Raw genomic sequence first — 18953 nt, forward strand, 5'->3', positions numbered from 1 at the left:
TGCTTACACTGCTGGCTTTAAAAAGCTTGATTGCTAAGTACAAAATGAGTAGTTTGCAATTCTTCCCCTGGAAGCTGAGGTGCCTGTGGTGCTGCATACTTGTGCCTCTGCCACAGGATCGAGCTGTGGTAGAGGCGACCGAGTGCTGCCAAGTGTGTGTATGAGAAAATGTGTATTGATTTCTTCTTTCTTATAAGGGAGCACAAAGCATTGAAGAACAATTGCTCGTCTTTGCAGCGTTTCCCATTCCACACTAGAGACAAAGGCCCAGCCCCCACCCCCTTGAAAAGCAGAGGAGAAAGCACAGGAAGTGTTGGGGCCACCATAGCCTGCAGGCCCACTACTGGATCGCCTCAGCTATCTGGGCTCAGGTAATTTCCCTCTCAGGCTGATGTTTCCTCATCTATATTGGAGAAGAAAGACCCTCCAGTCTTACTTACCTTTAAAGTGGAGGTGCCCAGAGGGTAAAAGAGTTCAAGTTTATAAAGTGTTCCACTCCCCAGAGGGAGACATGGATAAAACACAAGGCGTGGCTATGGCTCATTCCAGGCCTCATTTCCTGGGTAGTTAGTAACAGCAGCTCCCAAAACAGGTGCTTCCCAGCAACTGGACCTCAGTGCACACTGAGGCAGTGCTTTTTTCTACAGATCCTTCTTGGTTTGACACTTAATGCCAACACTAAAAATCACAAAAGGTAACTATACACAATCCATTCCAGAACGTCTATTTGTTTCTTAAATCATGAAAGCAGTCCAACACACTGATCTGAAGTATAAGTGATCATCATAAAGTCCTGCTGGTGCTCTCCATGAACCAGTCATTTGTAGGAGGGTCGCAAAAAACCAAGCCTGGTACAAACATTACAGACAAGCTGGCCAGGAGGATTACTGCAGAATATAGAGCTCAGGAAAGTGATTGAAAAGTAAGAGTACTCTTCGAAAATCTTTTCCCAAAGTTCATCCTAGTAAAAAAGACCTCAAAAACCTTCTAAGTGAAGGGCTAGAAATGAGAAGCGCACAAACCACACTCTTCCTTTCTGGTGCCTTTGCAACAAGACCATGAGCTACGAATAAATTAAAGGTAGGCTCTCAAACTGCAATGTCTAGAATGGAGGCACACATCACAAAGAATGAAGAGGCAACCTGGTGCTAAACACTATGTAATATGGACATAGAGCAAAGGGTTCACAGAGCAAAGGAGTCAGATGACCCAGAAAGCTTTTAGCAAAAGAGGCAAAAATCCTTCTTCTCATCCATCTTTTAGGATTGTTAGCAAAAATAATCACAGCAGTCAGTTTGTATATAGCCTTCTAAGCTGAAGGCCTTTGGGGGAGTTTTGGAAAGGAAGTCTATAACTAATTGTTTATAAGATGGCATAGATATGAATAGGTCTATATCGTAGGCAAAGGGACAATGGCACAATATACAGACACTGTAACACAAATTGTTTATTTGAATAAATATCTGTAAATACTACGTTTAAAACAGTCCTTTCGGGCTGGGAAGATGGCTCAGTGGTAGAGTGCTTGCCTTGCATGCCTGAGGCCCTGGGTTCGATTCCTCAGCACCACATAAGCAAAAAGAAAAAAGCCGGAAGTGGCACTGTGGCTCAAGTGGTAGAGCGCTGGCCTTGAGCTGAAGAGCTGAGGGACAGCACCCAGGCCCAGAGTTCATGCCCCACGACCGGACCCAAAAAACAAGAAACAGTCCTTTCTCAGAAATAAAGAGTATATTTATTCTCTAGAACTGGTGAGCAAGAAGGGCACTTTAAAAGGAAAAACACTAATCTGAGTACCAGTGACAAATCTATAATCCTAGCTGCTTAGGAGGCTGAAATCCAGAGGAGACAGCCCCCTCTCCAAAATAACTAGCAAAAAAGCCAGGCTGGAGCTGTGGCTCAAGTGGCAGAGCACCAGTGAGTAAACAAACAGGCTGAGCAAGTGTGAGGCCCTGCGTTCTCCTCCAGTACTGGCCAAAAAGAAAAGAAAACCACTAAGGCACACAGAGAGGATATCTCAGGGTTGTACTATACCTGAAGACCATAGAATATACCATTTGTTCAAGAATTCCAAGCCAGTTCCCAAGCTCTGAGCAGGCTGACAGCACTGAAAAAAGACCCCATATAAAGTCTTGCAAAAATACTTGTGCTACAAAAAAATGCTACATAAGGCAGGATACAATTAGAATTAAAACAAATTATTTCAAATGTATAAGCATAATGCTTTGATAACACCAGATAGAAAAGTATAATAAACATAACCATATCTTCTTTAACTTGTAAGTTAACACTCTTAGCAAGGAAAAAAAAATCTTAGTGTTTTTGTGAAGCATTGGGGAGGAACATGCAAAATGGGAGGATTCAGCAGAGAAAGAGCCATCCACCCTATGAGGTATGGGGATCACAAGAGTCCTCTGGCAAAAGGCTGGTAACTTCAAATAGTTATGAACACCTCCACAGGAAAGGATGGTGGAGGACAGGCTGGGAGCCCCTCCAAGTTAAGGAAGCAGAATGAAGACAGGAACGAGAGGAGGACATGTTCTGGGAAAGCAGAATGGTATGACGGCATGCTGTTCCAACAGGTGACAAAGACAAGAAAGATGGTAGCAAGGCAACCAAATACTGAAGGCCTTCAGTGTGGGATCCAGACTATGAGTTGTTTTACAGCAAAGAGGAGTGGATGTGAAGAAGGCAAGTCTGGACATATGCAGAGTCCATGAGGTCAAATTGATAGTTAGAGGCTGTTAGGGTGATAAAAGTCTGGACAAGAAAGATCTGGACTCAGAAAGGAGAAATGCAAAATGGTGGACACTGAGTAATATGCTGTAAAGAGATAAATTTCAAGTTTATAGTGACATGCATCAGACAACAACCCAGTGCTTCCTACACTGTAAGTCCTATTATTTGCTATGTGATTTTCTTTTTACAAATAAGTGATGACACAGCATACTAAAATAGAAAATAAAAACTAACTCTTCTCTATTGGCAATGGCACAATGACATAGCCTCACAAGGCAAAGACATGGTGAAATAATCTAGCCTATCAAGAATCAGTCAAAAGTTCATATATTTGACTCAGAATTACTCAGATTCTAAGATCTTCACTGATTTCTATACAAATATATTCACTGAAGCACTGAAGAGAAAAATAAACAAAAGAAACTGAAATGTCCAAAAATAACAAATATCCCATAATGAAATATCTCATTTTTGACATGATCTTAAAACTACTAATGGCACTTTCTTTTTTTTTTTTTTTGGGTCCGGTCGTGGGGCCTGAACTCTGGGCCTGGGCGCTGTCCCTCAGCACTTCAGCTCAAGGCTAGCACTCTACCACTTGAGCCACAGCGCCACTTCCGGCTTTTTTCTTTTTGCTTATGTGGTGCCGAGGAATCGAACCCAGGGCCTCAGGCATGCAAAGCAAGTGCTTTACCACTGAGCTAAAAAAAAAGGTTTATAATACAAAGTTAACTAAGAAAAAAAAGATGCAAACAGCTATGCATGTCTATACAAAAATACACAAAAAATTATGTGAAAAAAATAGCAGGATGTCTGATGAAGTTTTCTTTATCCTTTTTGTATTTTCCAAGTTTTCTTTTGTTCTTTGTCAGTCATAGGACTTGAACGTGGGACCTGGGCACTGTCTCTGAACTCTTTTGCTCAAGGCTAGTACTCTACCATTTTGAAACATAGCTCCACTTCTAGTTTTCTGGTGGTTAATTGGAGATAAGAGTCTCACAAACTTTCCTGCCCAGGTTGGCTCTGAACCATGATCATCAGATCTCAGCCTCCTGAATAGCTAGGAGTACAGATGTGAGCTATCAGCACCCAGCTCAAGTTTTCTTTCAGAAGCATGCACTGCTTCTGTGTGTGTGTGTGTGTGTGTGTGTGTGTGTGTGTGTTTGCCACTTCAAGATTTTTGCTAATAATTGGAGATTAAGAGTATTTTGGGTATCTGCCTGGCTGGTCTTTGAACAGAGATACTCAGACCTCAGCTTCCTAAGTAGCTAGGCAGCTAGGATTACAGGTGTGAGCCATTCATACTTGGCTCAAAAAGTGGTTTGTTTTGCAGTGCTGAGGACCAAACTACAAGGCAACAGGTAATTCTACCACTGTGCTACACTCCTCGCTCTACTGAGAGGGTAGTGGCAGGGTTTGTTTTTTGTTTTACATTTTGGAAATATAATTTTTTAAAATAATTTTTTATTGAGATTAAGTGATTACATAAATTTCACAGTATTGTGAGATAATGATACTTAAAGTCAAACACATTTTAACCTTCACAAGGCAAATTGTCATTATCATGGTCTATAATGTTAGTGAATTCTATGAGCTTTGACAATGCAACTATTTCTTCCACATTGTGTGATACATACATTTCTTTCCTTTTGCTTAGTTTAAGCTGTTCCCTCTTTCCCTCTCATTTCCTCCCTCCTATCACTGGGTAGTGGAGAGGTTTAAACTGAAAGCTATGATCATGCTTGCTGGATTGCTTGGTTGGTGCTCTACCACTTGAAACATGCTTCGAGTACACATGCATTTTTTTAATCAGAGGATAAAAGATAGTGTCTTTAAGGAAGTTAGACATCTGTCTAACTCTGGCAGAGATGAATTGTAAGAACAAAGTGACTGAATATGATGCATCAAAATTCAAAGCTGATTATAATGCCTAGGATCTAACCAGAAGAATTAGAGCAGGTTTGGGAATTAATGAATCCATACTAAAATGTGAATGACTGATAGGTAACACACAGACACACACAGACACAGACACAGACAGACACACACACACACACAGACAGATAGACACACACACACACACACACACACACACACACACACACACACACACACACACACACACACACACACACACACACACACGAAAGTGTCAATCCTGGGGCTTGAACTCAAAGCCTAAACACTGTTCCTAAGATTCTGTGCTAAAGGCTAGCACTCTGTAGATTGAGCCACAGCACTACTTCTGGCTTTCTGGTAGTTAATTGGAGATAAAGTCTCACAGACTTTCCTGCTGGGGCTGGGTTTAAACTACAATGCTCATATCTCAGCCTCCTGAGTTGCTAGGATTATAGGTTTGAGCTACTGGCACCCAGCTGGAATATATTTTTTACAAAAGAAAAAAATCTGTTCTCTCTGATACGTGGAAATTAGATCTAAAATATACTGAGATATGATATTATACAGGACTCTAGATACTCAACACACAGTGAGACCAAAAGAAGATGCTCTTAGGAGAGAAACACAAAGACGGAATGCCAAAGTGTCTCTTCATATTTATAGAAAATAATATACATACTGAAACGAACTCCAAGATATGGAAACAAGAGACCTCTCTTTTTTTTTCTTTTCTAAGTGTGTAGTTTTTCACAATTCTGTCCTTTATCTTATGTATGATGCATTCAAGTATATATCTTTGAATGGGTTGGGGGATGTTACAGAACTTGAGGGAAAAAGAATGGAAAAATAGCAGTGGAACTCACTGGACAGTGATGAAAGCGATAAAACTCATGGGTGGAGACAGGAGGGAGGGACTGGGAGAGAGTGAGGGAACAGAAGACACTGCATGAAAGGAAATGTACTCATTACCTGACTCATGTAATTGTAATCCCTCTGTAAATCACCTATATATAATAATAAAGTAAATTAATTAAAAAAGAATAAATTAAAACAGCATATTATTGAAAAATAGAATAGTCAGTTAAACCTTTGTGCATTGTTATAGAAAATTCTCCAAGGGTTTGATACCAAACTAGAATAAATAAATACATAATTTTAAAAAAATAGCAAGTTACAGGAATTGAGATACAGCTGCATACTTTTTTTTTTTTTTTTGTCAGTCGTGGGGCCTGAACTCTGGGCCTGGGCGTCGTCCCCCAGCTCTTCAGCTCAAGGTGAGCACTCTACCGCTTGAGCCACAGCGCCACTTTCGGTTTTCTGAGTGGTTAATTGGAGATAAGAGTCTCATGGACTTTCCTGCCCGGGCTGGCTTTGAACCATGATCCTCAGACCTCACCTCTTGAGTAGCTAGGATTACAGGAGTAAGCCACTGGCACTTGGCTTCATCTGCATACTTTTTGAATGTATGTATGAAGTGTGAAAATTAACAAATGAAGCTATTGCAGTTAGTTTGGGAATTGGAGATGGTAAGTGACAGAGAGGTGAGTCTGATTAAGATACATGATATGCATAAGTGGGCATGTCAAAATGTCCTTTGTACAACTAACTGATGCTAATAAGAATAAGTATTAAAAAAAAGAAAAAGGAAAAAAAGAAAAAAACTCAGGAAGCTGAGAACTGAAGTTCACAGTTTAAAGCCAGAGTAGGCAGGAGAGTCCATCAGACTCTGACCTTCAAATAACTACCAAAAAAAATGGAAGAAGAGATGGGCACCAGTGGCTCATGCCTATAACCCTAGCTACTCAGGAGTCTGAGATCTGAGGATTGTAGTTCAAAGCCAGCCCAGGCAGGAAAGTCCATGAGACTCTTATCTCCAATAAACCACTAGAAAACTGGAAGTGGCACTGTGTCTCAAGTAGCAGAGCACTAGCCTTGCACTGAAGAGCGCAGCGACCTGCCCAGGTCTAAAGTTGAAGCCCCACAACCAACAACAACAACAACAAAAAGGCAGAGGAGCTATGATCCAATAGTACCAGCACAAAAAAAGAAAGAAAAATAAAACCTCAATCAAAACAACTTTAAATCATTTTCTAAAAAAGCTTTTAATTGAAAGGTGTGTACATATAGGTATATACAACTTCCCTCCGGCACATTATTTCCAATATTCTAAAAGCTTGCTGATTTCTTAGAAGTTGCACCACATGCACGTACCAGCTCCATTACTTGATGTTTAATCTGGGCAAGTTACTTAATTGCTCCATGCCTTAGTATTCCCATCATAAAATACGGATGTTGAGCATTTCACAGGTTTCCTATAAGAACTGAATGAAAATGTCCATGAAGGGCTTAGAGCAAGTAGATGCAATGTTGTTACCCTGCTCATCCCTTGCCTAGCACAAACAGGATGGCACACTTAGGTAGTTGAGTCAGAGCAAAGAATGACTACACTCTGAAATGGAAATGGCATATATTTATTAGCAATCTAATGCCAGCTCAGTGACCATTGTGGAAAACATATTAATAATATGTATGAGTGACTAATCTAGACAAAGGTAAAAATCTTAGCTATCTGCCTACCCACTTTCAAGTTACTTAGTTATGATATAAAAGATACCTGTAAGATATATTTGAGCAGGTGCCAGTGGCTCATGCCTGTAATCCTAGCTACTCAGGAGGCTGAGATATGAGGATCTTGGTTCAAAACCAGACCAGGTAGGAAAGTTCATGAGACTTTTTTCTTCAATTAACCACCAGAAAACCAGAAGTGGTGCTGTGGCTCAAGTGGTAGAGTGCGTGAGCTGAAGAGCTCAGGGATAGTGCTCAGGCCCAGAGTTCAAGCCCACAACCAAAAAAAAAAGATATATTTGAACAGCCAATAACAAAAGCTTTAAATAGCTGTTTGTCAAAGCTCATAGAATTCACAAACATTATAGACCATGATAATGACAATTTACATTATGAAGAAAATGTGTTTGCAACTTATAACTAAGTATCACTATCTCTTACTATACTGTGAAATTTGTGAAATTTATGTAATCACTTAATCTCAATAAAAATTATTAAAAAAACACAAATCCTTAAGGGAAATATTTATACTCAATTAAGATATGTGCCTGAACAATTAACATATACTAAAAAAAAGACAGGAATATAAAATGGGTCCTGTTTGGGCAGAAAGGTCAAAATATTTTATGTACGTATATGAAAACAGAACAATGAAGCTTGTTGAGATTGGCTTGGGAAAGGAGGTAGAAGAAAGAGGGGATGAGAGATGGAGTAAGTCTGATCAAGATCCACTATATTAGATGGGCACTAGTGGCTCATGCCTGTAATCCTAGCTACTACCCAGGAGGCTGAGATCTGAGGATCGGAGTTCAAAGCCAGCCTAGACAAGAAAGTTTGAGAGACTCTTACCTCTAATTAACCACCAAAAAATCAGAAGAGTGCCAGCCTTGAGCAAAAGAGCTCAGGGACAGCACCCATGGTTCAGGGCCCATGACCAACAAGAAAAAATAAATAAAAAAAAGTAACTATATGTATAGATGAACATGTCAAAATGAAACATCTTCATACAAGTAATTAATACTACTTACTGTAAAACAAAACAAATAAAAGATTAAATATCCTTCGGCAGAAAAATTTACAACCTTTTGAAGAAATGCTGAGGCTGTGACTGCAGAAATGAGAACTTCTCTTTCCAGAAGGTGTGATGCGCTTTTTTCAGTCCACTGTCTATCTAGAACCAAGACTTCAGACAATAAGAATTCTCTAGAATAAGAAGCTGAACAGCAGACAATCAGGAAAGAGAAGAAACAACAGCAGTGCTTTTTGGCCTACATCTTAGGCTTGAACTTGAAAAACATTTATTTGTCCTTTGTGACATTAGTAAAGGAAAGCCCAGGCCTCCTGTCTCTGCACTGGGCGCAATCTTTAATGATGATATATAGGGGTCCCTTCCCCTCAGCACTGCTGGGGGGTCAAACACGTGACATTGCCTGCTTGAGTATCAACAAGCGAATTATAAACCGTGTCAATCCGAGTTAATGCAAAGCTGTAATCCTCTTTAACAAGAGATCAAATCACTGCCACGAGTTATGTTTGTTCTGTAATCTGATAAAGAAGAGCGGGAACTGCTAATAAAAGAGTAATGGGCACCTTTAATGATGCTAGTAAAAGGTAGCACCAGTTAAAACATTGCTCTTGTTCCTGCTGATTAGATCAGTGTTGCATATTTGCCCAGACTTGTTTCACCTGTAGGAATAACCTGTATCTTTTTAGGAGATAAGAGGCCTCAGAAAAAACATCTGTATGTTAGCCATACTTGCCTGCAAGTTTTGAACCAGCAGACAGTGTGCTAAGAAGGGTACTACTGGGTTATTACTGACAAGTTCTCAAATGCTGAGTGAACTACAGTGGAGTATCTCACCACAATCTGCATGTTTCTACGAAATAAAAGGGTACAGTAGGGAAGGGGAGGAAAAGATAGTTTAAGTAACCCCTAGATTGCCAACTGGAAGACAGGCATGTCACACAAAAGTGGCAGGTGTAGACAAATTGCCTGCATGAACTCTATTATACCCAGGCACCCCAAGAACAGCGTGGAAGTGATGTTGACAAGATCTGATTACATCTTTACATTTCTTTTCCAGAACTTCAGATGTAAAACAATAACACATTCGGTACTTGGTACTTAGCAAAGGGTCCTTTCTTGCTGTTGCCACATAGTAAAATACAATGAGCCGGGCACCAGTGGCTCACGCCTGTAATCCTAGCTACTCAGGAGGCTGAGATCTGATGATCACAGTTCAAAGCCAGCTCGGTCAGAAAAGTCCAAGGGACCCTTACCTCCAAAAAACCATTCAGAAAACCGGAAGTGGCACTATGGCTCAGGTGGTAGAGCAGTAGCCTTCAGCTGAAAAGCTCAGAGACAGCACCCAGGGCCAGAGTTCAAGCCCCACAACGGACAAACAAAAACAAAAACAAAAAAAACAGAAAAATACTATGAACTACACACAGAATCAAGTTTGTCTGAGAGACCCTCCTTAAAGTAGCAGCCAATGCATCAATGCATAAAATCCTAACAGAGTGAGCAAGCAAGAAATCCAAGAGAGCTCAAGACCTTGAGTTCAAACCTCTGTACTAGCCAAAAAAAAAAAAAAGCAAGCAAACACCCACAACAAAAACAAGTACAAGCCGGGCACTGGTGGCTCCCGCCTGTAATCCTAGCTACTTAGGAGGCTGAGATCTGAGGATCGTGGTTCAAAGCCAGCCTGGACAGGATGAAGACTCCTATCTCCAATAAAACCAAGAAAACCGGAAGTGGCGCTGTAGCTCAAGTGGTAGAGTGCTCGCCTTGAGCTGAAGAGCTGAAGAGCGTAGGGACAGTGCCCAGGCCCAGAGTTCAAGCCCCACGACTGACAAAAAACAACAACAACAACAAGGACAAGCTGGGTGCTGCTGCAGCTACTCAGGAGGCTGAGATATGAAGATCATAGCTCAAAGCCAGCAGGAGGCTCTCATCTCCAATTAAACATCAAAACAAAATAAAAACAGCACAGCAGAAGTGCAGCAATGACTCAAGTGGGAGAGTACTAGCCTTGAGCAAAATAAGCTCAGGGACAGCACCTAGGCTCTGAGTTCAAGCCCCAAGACCAAGGTGCGTGCGCGCGCATGCGTGCACACACGTACGCACGCACGCACACACACCAAAAAAAAAAAAAGAAAGAAAAGAAAAAGAAAAAAGAGGGAAGATAGGCAGGCAGGCATACATGCACACGTGCACACACGAAACACACGCGCACGCACGCACACGCACGCGCGCGCACACACACACACACACACACACACACACACAATTTACCAGAATCAAGAGATAACCTATTTGTGGGTACCAATGGCTCATGCCTCTCTAATCCTAGATACTCAGGAAGCTGAGATCTGGACTACAGTTTGATTTCAGCCCAGGAAGAAAACTCCAAGAGATACCATGTCCAATTGAGAGCAAAACGCTGAACTAGAGGCATGGCTCAAGTGATAGAATGCCTGCTGTGAACAAGAAAGCTGAGCAAGGGACTGTTACTTGGCTGACAAATACAAGGCCCTGAGTTCAGTCCTCAGGACCAAAACCCAAACCAAAACAACCAAGAAAGAAAGCAAGCTGAGCAAAATGTTAAGACCCTGAATCCAAGATCTATTAATCTATTATATCACAAAGGGAGCAAGTAAGTGAGACAGAAAACAAACCTACAGAATGGGAGAGAAATCTTTGCCAGTTATTCAATGCATAAAAGATTAATAACCAGATTATACAAAGAACTCAAGAGCTAAAAAAATTAAACAGTAAAAGAATAATAAAATTAATATATGGGCAAATAAATTGAACAGGCCCTTCTCAGAAGAAGATATACAAATGGCCAATAAGTACATGAAATGTTCAATAACCTTAACCATAAAGGAAATGTAAATCAAAACTACACTAAGATTCCATCTTGTCACAGTCAGAAGAGCAATCAAGAAAACAAACAGGCTACATACTGGTGGTTCACACTTGTAATCTCAGCTACTAAGGAAGCTGAGATCTGAAGACTGAGGTTCAAAGCCAGCTCAGGGAGAATAGTCAACGAGACTTCATCCAATTAACCAGTATAAAGCAGGGCTGTTGGAGGTGTGGCTCAAGTAACAGAGCACCAGCTATAAGCCAAAAATCAAAACTGAAAACACTAGGCCCTGAGTTCAAGCTTTGATACCAGCACAAAAAAATAAAGGGAAGGTAGTAAGGAAAGAAAGAAAGAAAGATAGAAAGAAAGAGAGAGAAGAAAGAAAGAAAGAAAGAGAGAGAGAGAGAAGAAAGAAGGAAAGAAAGAAAGAAAGAAAGAAACAAAGGAAAGAAAGAAAGGAAGGAAGGAAGAAAGGAAGGAAGGAAGGAAGGAAGGAAGGAAGGAAGGAAGGAAGCAAGGAAGGAAGGATGGACAAATGCTGCTAAGGATAAAAGAAAAGGAATCCTCATGCTCAGGCAGAAATGTAAACTAGTACAACCACTATCAGCATGGGGGTTCCACAAAAACCTAAAAATAGACCTATGTATGACCTCAGCATACCACTCTTAGGCATATACCTGAAGGAGTATAACTCAATATACCAGAAAAATATCAATATTCCTATGTTTATTACAGTTCTGTTCACAGCAGCCAAATGTAAAATCACCTGAGATGCCCATTCCCTATCCAACAAATGAATAAAGAAATTATGGTATAGCCAGAAGCTAGTGGCTCACGCCTGTAATCCTAGCTACTCAGGAGATTGAGATATGAGGACTGTGGTTCATGGCTCACGCCTGTAATCCTAGCTACTCAGGAGATTGAGATATGAGGACTGTGGTTCAAAGCCAGCCCAGGCAGCAAAGTCTGTGAGATTCTTATCTCCAATAAACCACTCAGAAAACTGGAAGCGGCGCTGTGGCTCAAGTGGTAGAGTGCTCGGCTTGAGCTGAAGAGCTGAGGGACAGCTCCCAGGCCCAGAGTTTAAGCCCCATGACCAACAAAAAGAAAAAGAAATTATGGTATATATTATACACCATGGAATATTACTCAGCCAGAGAAAAATGAAATTATGTTATTTGTAGGAAAACCAGTGGATCTAGAGATTTTCGTGTTGAGTGAGATAAGACAAACACAAAACACCAAATATAACATGTTTTTAGTCATTTGAGGAATACAGACCTAAAAGGATGAGGAGGATGGTGATTGTACAGTTGTGGTAATGGAGCATGAATATAAAAAGGGAACTATCTGAGAGAAGATCAGCATGATACTGAAAGGTGAAGAGAATAACATACACACTGCATAATGAAACCCACCAAATGCTATTTGAAAAGTAGGGAAATGGGAGGACAATAATAGAAATATGGCAAAGGATATGAATTTTTTCAAGGTACACTGTGTGCATAGATGGAAATATCACAATGAAACTCCCTATTAAAAATGTATGTTGATTCAAAAGTAATAATAGCCAAGAAGAAAACCTTTAACATCAAAGTGAATAGCAACTCAGTAAAGCTTAGATGAACTCCATGCCAGGTGTCTTCTCCCTCTTCAATTCATTGCTGTCTATGCAGGATTCCCTGCCTCCTAGAAGAGATGACTGAAAGGCAAACAGTAGGTACTGTGGGAGCTGAGTTGCCTCAAGCCAAGAGCATCAAGCATTAGACAAAAGCATTTTTAGGTCATGGTAACTTCTTCCTTTGCATGCAAATGTGTAATACATAGGCCAAAGTGGGATTTCTTTGGGTTTGTCTCAATGCAGGGAATGTTCATCAGACACACAACAGAAACCACCTGTCTACCTCACACTTCAGAAGGCACAGATCTACTGGACCAGCACATAGTCAATGCCAGGGATACATGAAACTCACAAACACAAGAAAACTGAAAGCATACAAACAGCATCCAAAGTGAACCTAGAACAAAATGCTCCCAAAAGGAAATGTGGTAACCCAGAGACTCAACTGGGCCACTTTGCATTTTAAAGTTTTCTTTTTTCTTTTTCTGTCAGTCATGGGGTGTGAATTTGGGGCCTGACTGCTGTCCCTGAGCTCTTCTGCTCAAGGCTAGCTCTCTACCACTTTGAGCCACAGCTCCACTTCTGGTTTGGGGGTGATTAATTGGAGATAAGAACCTCATGGACTTTCCTGACTGGGCTGGCTTTGAATTATGATTCTCAGATCTCAGCCTCCTGAATAGCTAGCTAGGATTACAGGTTTGAGTCACCAGTACCTGGCTAAAGGTTTGGCTATGGTTTTTTGTTTTGTTTTGTTTTTTATAATTGATCACTTGAAGAGAAAGCTTTTTTTTTTTTTTACTATGGAAAGATAATTTGTATGAGCAAAAATTAAATAAGGTAACATCACACATACCACCCCACAGGAAAAACAAGGTGAAGAAGTCACTGCCCACCTAAAGATCTTTTTAAAGAGAAAATTTCTTCCTCACCAGGACATCTTAATATCCTGTGTTTAAAAAAAAACAACTCTTTTCTTCTAATGACAGCTGTATCCTGTTTCAATACAATTCAACTAAAGCACCAATTATTAGCTAGAACTGTATGAGGGACATGAGAGATTCAAGGATGAGCACTTAAGATGCCCCATCCCACTGGGCATTCATCTAATTTAGGCCTACTTTCCCCACTTAACATTGCTATACTGTTCTACTACATCTTTTTTTTTTTAATTTTCTGGTAAAGGTGATGTACAGGGGGTTACAGTCATGTAAGTCAGGTAATAAGTACATTTCTTTTTGAACCCCCTCTGTCATTTTCTCCCAAATTTCCCCTCCGACCTCTCCTCCCCCCACTCCAGCTTTTAAATTATTTATAATTTCATTGAACAATGTTGTCAGTAATATAGCAAAACTTAATCTATTCACTTCAGGAAAAGTAGTATGCAGTGATACCTAATTTCTTTGTATACAAAGTTAGGTACAAAGAATGGTACTACATTATTTCCAACAGTAAGTCAGTGGTCTCTAAGTACCCATGGCTGGCTAGTTCCAGTATACCCAACATTAAAATCCACCAATGCTGCTGGGTGCCAGTGGCTCACACCTGTATCCTAGCTACTAGGAGGCCGAGATGGGTGGACTAAGATTCAAAGCCAGTGAAGAAAGTTTGTGAGATTCTTATCTCCAATTAACCTCCAGAAAAGCCAGAAGTGGAATTGTGGCTCAAGTAGTAGAATGCTAATATTGAGCAAAAGTAGCTCAGAGATAGTGCCTGGGGCCCTGAGAGAGAGAGAGAGAGAGAGAGAGAGAGAGAGAGAGAGAGAGAGAGTGTGTGTGTGTGTGTGTGTGTGTGTGTGTGGTGCCTCGGGCCCTGAGTTCAAGATTCAAGGTGTGTGTGTGTGTGTGTGTGTGTGTAAGCAGCAACAGCTACATACTCACCTCCACAGAACTAAAGAACATATGAGTCCAGAACAGATATGAACAGAATCAGAACAAGTTATTTTGTACTCAAAGTATGGAATAAATCAAGTAAAAAACATAATTGTGTTTCCTCACATTTGGCAACCTAACACTTTCCAGGCAACGGGAAGAAAATTCTGATGAAAGTTGGAAATAAATCACCAAATAAAAGGTCATATTCAGTTTAAAAGAGAAAGTTGAAGCCAGGCGCCAGTGGCTCATGCCTATAATCCTACCTACTCAGGAGGCTGAGATCTGAGGATCTCGGTTCAAAGCCAGCCCTGGCAGGAAAGTCTGTGAGACTCTTCTCTCCCATAAACCACTGGAAAACTGGAAGTGGCACTGTGGCTCAAGTGGTAGAGCGCTCGCCTTGAGCTGAAGAACTTAGGGACAGTGCCCTAGCCCAGAGTTCAAGCCCCATGACCAACCAAAAAAAAAAAGAAAAGAAAAGAGAAAGCTGACAAAACCCACATCTACCTATCTTATCATCAATAATCTTACTTCATACGTATTTGTCTAAAAGTCTCTATCACAGCATTATTTATAATAATGATAATTAAAAACAACTGTGTCCAACTTTCAATGAATGACTAAATTATATAAAATATTATATAGTTATATAATTTTTAAACTATTTTAATGACGTGTGACATGAAATGCAAACTATTTATAGAATATAATCATTTTAGTTATAAGAAAGAAAAAAAAATAAAACGGATTCCAAGTAGCTCATGCCAGTAATCCTAGCTATGCAGGAAGTTGGGACCTAAGGATCACCAGCCCAGGCAAGAAAGTCTGTGAGCCGGGGGCTGGTGGCTCACACCTGTAATCCTAGCTACTCAGGAGGCTGAGATCTGAGGATCGAGGTTCAAAGCCAGCCCAGGCAGGAGAGACCCGTGAGACTCCTATCTCCAATAAACCACCAGAAAACCGGAAGTGGCACTGTAGCTCAAGTGGTAGAGCGCTTGCCTTGAGCTGAAGAGCTGAGGGACAGCGCCCAGGCCCAGAGTTCAAGCCCCACGACCGACAAAAAAAAAAAAAAAAGTCTGTGAAATTCTAACCTCCAATTAACCACTTTCCCCTAAAAAAAAACAAAAACAAAAAAACTAGAAGTAGAGCTATGGCTCAGTGGTAGTGCATTAGCCTTAAGTTCAAAACACTCAGGAACAGTGCCCAGGCCCTGGTTCAAGCCCTGAAAGGGACACACATGGATGGATGGATGGATGGACGGACACACGCGTGCGCGCACATACACACACATGTACACACACACACGAAAAATCACACTGAAAGGCAATTCACAGACCCTGAAACACTGAGATGTTGTAAGCAGTCATCCTGCATTTGTGTACATATATCCCCATATTTCCTGTCCCACACACTGATCTTGGTTTCTTGGTTCTTGTTTTCTTTCTTTTTTCTGTTGGTCATGGGGCTTGAACTCTGAGCCTGGGCACTGTCCCTGAGCTCTTCAGTTCAAAGCTAGCACTCTTCCACTTGAGCCATAGCGCCACTTCCGGTTTTCTGGTGGTTTATTGGAGATAAGAGTTTCACAGACTTTCTTGCCCAGGCTGGCTTTGAACCTCGATCCTCAGTTCTCAGCCTCCTGAGTAGCTAGAATTATAGGTGTGAGCCACTAGTGCCTGGCTTGATCTTGGTTTCTAAACACCACCATCCAATAAAAACAAGGGTGCCTTCAAGAAAAGTGTATTCCAGCACTGGCACAAGAAAGATAGATGATAAGCTTTGATCATCTTGCCAGAGAGTAAGTAAGAATTCAAATAGTGACTAGATCAAAAGGACACAAGCCAGCTTAAAGGGGTTTCACCTACCTAGAACAACTTTAACACTATAAATATAATTCATTGAGTAAAATAGGAATGTATGAGTCTATACTACTACAAATGAATCAATGAATGGTAAATAAATGCAGGGGAAGGGAACTCTCCTTATAGTAGAATGCCAATTAATAAATTGAGAAGAAATAATTCTTAAAAAATGGTTGCCTCTGATACAATATTGTGAATAGTTATTTTTTCTGCATGTATTTCTGTCATTTCAGCTGTAGGAGCATGTTCTTCTGTAAAAAAAACAAAAAACAAAAAACAAAAAACCCCACAATATTCAACAACAATCTCAACAAATACATTATATGTACACCTCTCCAGTGATGTCTATAGCCATTCTGCAAAGAGCAAGCACACAGAGCATGTGATCTGTCCTGACCCTCTGCTCCAGAGAGGATGTCAGATGTCCTAGGCAGATGGACTAACAACATTAAAGACAACAAAGCAATGCAGCAAAATGAATCATCACAGATGGCATTGAGATTTATGGAAATTGTTGATTTGGCTTTAGTAATTAAGGGAGTGAGGAGATGAGACGAGGATCCTTGCTATGATACCAATGACAAATGGTTAACTGATAAGAAGAAACAAGAGGGCGACAGGCAATAGAACAGGTCAATATCAGGCTGTCATGAAGCCATTTGAGACATATAATTAATCTATTACTCACCTGGCATCATCATTCATTGTAGTGTGGTCAATAGGTGCCATGAAGCTCAGAAGCTTGCTAAGGACATGAAACCTAAATAAAGCAAGAAACACACAGACAGCAACTTTAGAGACCATTAACCTAGGAAAGGATACACATTCTATGAGTTTGCAAACCCAGAACCAATCATAGGGATATTTGGCTCTCCAGTAAAATAGGAAAAATTTCACAGGCAATTACAACTATATTTTTCCTTTATGTTGCAGGAAAAGAGTCTGATAAAAGTACATGGTAAATGACGGCAGTTCAACACAGATCCATCTGTATCACAGCTGAGGAAAAAGAGTAGATAAACTAAGTGGAAATACTAAGACATACTAAAAAGAGTAGATATACTAATGTATTTTACAACATACGAATTGTAACCATTCCAGACCAAAATCAATGAGGGCTTGACTACTCCATTTTCCCTCTATGTGTACATCTTAATCATTTTTCATTATCACTAAAGCTATCCAGCACAGGCACTGGAGCAACCGCTAAGTCAAAACCTCCACATCACTTCTCTCTGGCACTAGTTCCCTGAATAAGTTCTGAGACAGAAAAGGCTCCTGCAATTCTGCATCATCTCCTCACACAAGTACCACTGGGTATTTCATTCCTCCATCTTTAAATGAAGGAGCAAAATTGAATTCAGAGCAAGCTTAAGTCTAAGACCTTCAGTTGAGGTATTACAGAAACTAAAGTTACATCACCTAGATTTCTTGCCAAAAGATAAAAAGGACCTTTCTTGGGTGCCAGTACTGAGGCTTGAACTCCAGGCCTTGTGCTCTCACTTTGTGGTTTTCTTTTTTTTTTTTTGCTCACAACTGGCACTCTATCACTTGAGCCACACCTCTACTTACTCTAGTTAGTGACTTTTTGCCAATTAATTGGAGATAAGAGTCAAGAATTTGTCTGACTAGGCTGGCGTCAAAAACCACAATCCTCAGATCTCAGCCTCTTGAGTAGCAAGGATTACAGATGAGATCCAGTGGCATCTGGCAAAAAGGTATTATTGTAATATCTGATCAAATAATACCAAAGAACACTTAATGAGGTGTCTTTGTCTTTCACTATCATGCAAGACAAAAAATGAAACTTTTTTCCACTTCCAACATTTGCTGGTTAGAGAAAGAATCTCACATCACAGATTTTCCTGCCCTGGCTGGCTTTGAACTTTGATCCTTAGATCTCAGCCTCTTGAGTGCTAGGATTACAGGTGTCAGCCATCAGCAAGAGCCCAGCCAGAAACCTTTTTATATCTAGTAAATAACTCAATTCTCTATTATACCACTCTTATCTAATTCTTTCAAATACCATTCTTTTCTCAACAAATACATTTTACTATGATACTAAGATAGTATAAATTCATCACAAAAAACCCTAGAAATTGCAGGGTGCCAGTGGCTCACACCTGTAATCCTAGCTATTCAGGAGGCTGAAATTTGTTGATTGAGGTTCAAAGCCAGCTAGTGCAGGAAAGTCTACGAGACTCTTATCTCCAATAAACCACTCAGGAAACCAGAAGTGGTGCTGTGACACAAGTGGCAGAATACTCACCTTAAGCTGAAGAGCTGAGGGCCAACAACCCAGGCCCAGAGTTCAAGCCCCATGACCAACCAAAGAAAAGCAAACAACAACAACAACAAAAACAAAAACCCTGGAAAACATAGCACGCACACAAAAACAGTTCCTTCACCTTCAAACAATTGTTTTAGTTATATTTGTTAGTTACGTTAATGACTCTCTTATTCCCTTTACTCTACCTTTCTCTCCCCTCTCCTCCTTCCCTCTCTTCCGCCCTCTTTTTGCCAGTACTCTAGG

The 18953-nt window shown here is 40.5% G+C and overlaps 1 protein-coding gene across 3 annotated transcripts in view; it reads right to left on the minus strand.

Annotated features, from left to right (window-relative positions):
* Aatf (apoptosis antagonizing transcription factor) overlaps positions 1 to 18953 on the minus strand; it is a 99372-nt gene that overhangs the window by 11536 nt on the left and 68883 nt on the right. For 2 of the 3 annotated variants that reach the window (XM_042693469.1, XM_042693463.1), the window contains exon 11: positions 17109 to 17180. In XM_042693469.1, the coding sequence (XP_042549403.1) occupies positions 17109 to 17180 (72 nt within the window). Of the gene's footprint in view, positions 1 to 17104; positions 17181 to 18953 lie in introns of those variants that run through there. The other variant, XM_042693475.1, reaches the window with a different exon arrangement.

Source organism: Dipodomys spectabilis, unplaced genomic scaffold (genome assembly GCF_019054845.1).
Source record: "Dipodomys spectabilis isolate Male_0828 unplaced genomic scaffold, ASM1905484v1 ptg000004l, whole genome shotgun sequence".
Lineage (NCBI taxonomy): Eukaryota > Metazoa > Chordata > Mammalia > Rodentia > Heteromyidae > Dipodomys > Dipodomys spectabilis.